General features: G+C 51.1%; 1 protein-coding gene across 1 annotated transcript in view; it reads left to right on the top strand.

Annotated features, from left to right (window-relative positions):
- Positions 1-849: 849 nt before the first annotated feature.
- Positions 850-4770, top strand: part of FGF3 (fibroblast growth factor 3) — a 13989-nt gene continuing 10068 nt past the window's right edge. Inside the window, exon 1 of the mRNA XM_083591701.1 lies at positions 850-1137. Coding sequence (XP_083447827.1) covers positions 858-1137 — 280 coding nt within the window. The 5' untranslated portion in view covers positions 850-857. The remainder of the gene's footprint in view (positions 1138-4770) is intronic.

Raw genomic sequence — 4770 nt, 5'->3', positions numbered from 1 at the left:
TGAGGGGTTTTTTTTGGGGGGGGGGAGAGAGATAGGAAACCATCCGCCCCATCCCTCGTGTGGGTGGCTGGGTGGGTGTGAGGGGGCGATGTGGTGCTCTGCAAAAGGCCACCCGGGAGCGTGCGTGCGCGTGTAGATGCGCGCGCCCTCGCGGCTGGACGCGGTGCTGCGAGCCTGTGCGCTCTAATCCTGGATGCGGTCTGGAAGCTCACCGGGGACTTGTCTCTTTTGCTCGTTTGCGCTATTATCAGATCAGTCTCCTGTGGCCGGGAGCGCCTTTCCTACGTACGAGCCGTCGATTAAGGCGATGTCCCCCTAGCCTCTCTCCTGGCATTTCGGCCCCCCGTTTCCCTTCCTACCTCCTCTTCCCTCCCCTCCTTTTCCTCCCCCGCCTCTCTCCCTCCCTCCCTCCCTCCCTCCCTCTCTCTCTCTCTCTCTCTCTCGTTCTGGAGCCCTGAAGACTGCCCTGATCGCAGCACCGCCACTTAATCCAAACAGCTGGGCCTCTCCAGTTTGCTTTCCTCGACGACGTCTATTTACTTAAAGAGATCTAAAACCAATTAAGAAGGGGGAGAGGAGGAAGAGGGAGGGAGGAAGACGAGGAAACCGACCTGGATTGAAACAAACAAACAAGCAAGCAAACAAGCGAGCGAGCGAGCCAAGGAGCCCCCCTCCCGCCCGACGAGAACCACAACCTAGCGGCCGCCTAGTCCATGCGTCCCGATTGGACCCGGCGTGCCGGTGGCCACCTAGGAGAGCTGCCTCGGCCGCTGCAGCCCGGCGCTCTTCCCTGATGGGCCCGTCGGGGTTGTGCTGTGCCCGGAGCTGAGCGCCGCTGCGGCCCCCGCCATGCCACAATGGTGACCGCCTGGCTCGTCCTGCTGAGCGCCTTGCAGGCGGCGCGGGGCTCCCCCGGGCCGGCGGCGACCGACGGGGCCCCCGTGGGGCCCCCGTGCGCCCGGGGAGGGCCGTCGTGCGACCCGCGCTGGCGCAGAGACGCGGGCGGGCGCGGCGGCGTCTACGAGCATCTCGGCGGAGCGCCGCGGCGCAGGAAGCTCTACTGCGCCACCAAGTACCACCTCCAGATCCACGCCAACGGCAGGATCAACGGCACCTTGGAGAAGAACAGCGTCTTCAGTGAGTACCGCTTGGCCCCCTGCCCGACCCACACCCGCTAGCCGAGCTCCCCGAGACCCGACGTGGAAGCCACCCCCACCCCCAAATGTGGCTCCCAAGTCGAGGCGCGTTCAGCCCCGACGACCGGGCCTCGCCGCCGCCTCTCGGCGATTCGACGGCTCCTCTTCGGCCACCGCTTTTCGGGACCGGGTGACGGGACACCTGGAGAAACCCGCCCGATGAACCCCATGAGCCGTAGAGAATTAAAGGCTGCCGCTTAGAGGCATGCAAGAGGGATCAGGCGTGTGCGCTGAGAGGTTACCCACGGGAAATTTCTCACCAAAGGTGAGATTTTTAAAAAATAAAAATAAAAATCAGATCAAAGCGGGCGGTTTTAAAGCAGAGGTTGGACGGCCATCTGTTAGGGATTCTTTTGCGGCGATTCCTGCGCTGCAAGGGGTTGAATGAGATGACTTTCAGGGTCCCTTCCAACTCCACATTTGCCGAAATCCCCGTGCTCGTCCCGTCCTTTGTGCAATCTTGATATTTTGTAACAATACCTTCGCTTTATTTGAGCCAGGGACTAAAATTTGAGCTCAAGACCCTGCTTGAGGCTTCAAGCACATTATGTTTTTTGGGTGGGGGAGGCACGCTGAAAAAGAATAAATAAACATTCGCACCTAGCTCCGGAAACATACCGTAGCATGTGTTGACTTTTGCCAATTCAGCTTGAGCGAAACGTAGAGGAATAACAGTCCCTATTGTACACAGTGGGGAAAAAGCAGGCATTTTCTTGCTTTGCCAGTCCAGCCTGGAAAATTTTAAGCAATGATTGGCAACCTGTACAGAGAGATGCTTGGGATAAAGGGTCTGGCCAGGGCAAGTGAGAACCATAAGGATAGGACAACAAGACCATGCTTCTGGCCATGTGCAAAGTATTTTCTGCTGGCCATTGGATAATCACCACCAGCTTCCATATAAGGCAGTGGCTGAAAAAATGTGCATGATAGATGGTTGGCAGTGCTTGTCTTTTTAGGGATAAATTTTAGAAAGGTTATTCTACCCACCCACCCTCAAGCAACCAGCCCAGAAGACATTATAAATATAACCCTCAAAGGAACACAACAAGTAGGTTAAACATCAATTTCATGGAATATAAAGGCTGTCAGTGGTTATACTCTGCCTCCGTGGGTGCAGGCAGTATGTTTCTGAAGTTCAGCTGCTGGAAGCCATGGTTTGCCAGTGAGAACAGGATGCCAGGCTGGACAGGCAACTGGCTTGATCTGGCAGGGCTCTTCTTAAGTTATGTTCTTGTGCTTGTCAGTCATCTTCCAGTGGCTACCACTGATGCAGTGGACTAATAAATGTATTAGTCTTTGAGGTGCCATGAGACACATTTGTTGGTTTTGCTGCAAAGAAAGAAAGAAAGAAAGAAAGAAAGAAAGAAAGGAGAGAGAGAGAGAGAGAGAGAGAGAGAGAGAGAGAGAGAGAGACTACCAACACTACCGCTCTGGAAATTACCGTAAATCTGTTTCTGTGGCAAGTCTTAGTCTAAGAATTGTGGCTGTTTTGCTTCCACGTATTTAATTTCTAATGTTTTTCTTTGTTTTCTGCCTTGCGCTTTACATATCAAATACTCTCTGCAGCCAAACATAAGACACAATGGGAAACAAACCTCTCTCTCTCTCTCTCTCTCTCTCTCTCTCTCTCTGTGTGTGTGTGTGTGTGTGTGTTTTCACATCCACACTATCCAGTTAAAACACTCTTATGTCACCTTAACTTTAACCATCATGGCTTCCCTCAAAGACTCCTGGGAACTGTAGGAAGGGTGCTGGGAACTTTAGCTCTGCAATGGGTCTCCTAACAACTCTCGCACCCTTAATAGCCTACAGTTCCCAGGATTCTTTGGGTGGGAGCCATGGCTATTTTAAGGGCTTTAATGGATGGTGTGGATAGAGAAAGGCTAGTTCCATCATGACTAGGACTAGTGAGGCTGAGATCCTTTTCTTTTTTTGCCTCTGGATGATGCGAGTGGGGAATATATATATTTTGAAAGCAGCTTCTAAAATTACCCCCACACTAGGCTGTTCCTCTGCCGCTCCAGACAGAAAGCAAAGGGCACAAAGGAAGGGGCTGCCAAGAATCCCCAGCAAAGGTCTTTTCAGGTTTGTCTCTCCCCAAAAGGAGAGGAGGACCCTTTTGTTCCTCCTCTTCCTGGAAATCTTTCCTGGACTTAACTTGTTTCTCTCCCTCTCACTCCTCCTCATCCCTCCAAATATACATCCCTGTGGGGAGGAGAATCAGTGCTAGAAGAAGCAAAGAAGCTCTCTGGGATTGACAAAAGTTGAGGATCCACTGGGGACTGCCCCTTAGTTTATCGTCTCCTAAGGTGTGAGTTCCCAGGACCAGCTTTCAAATCCCTCTTCCCTTTTATGACACCAGGTCAGATTGCAGCACTAATCCTGGAGAGGGAGGCGGCTGGTTTGTAAATAATGTGTCAAGATGACTTTCACACTTCCGTCTGTTCATCTCAGCCTGTTTGTTTGGTTTCCCTTCCCCTCCTATTCACCTTGTTTGATTTGTCTTTGGAGAGTTAGGGCACATTTTCTGAATGGGCTGCGGACATGGTAGGATGGGCACATTTGCTTATCAAAGGCAGGCTGCCTGTGTTAAAGACTATCCTGTGCAAAAGGACGAACATTGCAGTCAGAAGTCAGGGCGCACTCAGACATGGACACCCATCACTCGGTGGCAAAGGTGCAGGGGTGGCATAATAACTGTCATCTCAAGCAGTGCTTTCAGGCAGCACAGTAATTTTCAGTGGAAGCAGTTCAGGCCAAAGCAAAGCACTCTAGCAACTCCTGCACATCAAAGGGACTTAAAAGAGCTTAGCTTTGGCTCTGTTTTGCCACACCTGACTATGTGCCTCACATACCTGGATCATGGAATCATAGAAATGTAGAATTGGAAGGGAGCTCAATGGTCAACTCCTCGAAACCCCTGCAATGCAGGAATCTCAACTAAAGCATCCTTGACAGATGGCCACCCAAACTCTGCTTAAAAACCTCCGAGGAAAGAGAGTCCACCACTTTCCGAGAGAGTCCGTTCCACTGTTGAGCTGCCCTTCCCATCAGAAAGTTCTTCCTGATCTTTAGTCGGAATCTCCTAACTTGAAGCCATTGATTTGGGTCCCACCCTCTGAAGCTGGAGAAAACAAGCTTGTTCCCTCTTCCATGTGACAGCCCTTGAGATATTTGAAGATGGCCATCATATCTCCTATCCTCTGCTATGGCCAGCTTATATTCATTGTATAAAACTTTCACGAAGTTTCCTCAAGACTCTGTGGAAAGAGGAAATATATTTCAATTAATGTATAGTGGGCAGATATAAGTGAAGCAGATTAAATGAAACAGATTAAGCAGATAAGAATTAAACTCATTGAGATGTTCAAATCTTGGTCAATTATGTACAGCATAACCCCTCCATTGTACCACAACATCATAGAATTGTACTGTAGAAAGTGAATCAGTCCTAATCTCTTGCTTCAAGAGGTTTAATCTCAGGCATCTTCAGGTAGGGCTGGGAGAGGCTCCCACCTGAAATCCTGGAACGCTGCTTTCGACCAGTGCAGGCAGTACTGAACTAGATGGGCCA

This window comes from Podarcis filfolensis (genome assembly GCF_964270895.1).
Source record: "Podarcis filfolensis genome assembly, chromosome: 1".
In the NCBI taxonomy this organism is placed as follows: domain Eukaryota; kingdom Metazoa; phylum Chordata; class Lepidosauria; order Squamata; family Lacertidae; genus Podarcis; species Podarcis filfolensis.
Note: the sequence above shows the minus strand (reverse complement) of the source record. Positions and strands in the feature narration are given on the sequence as shown.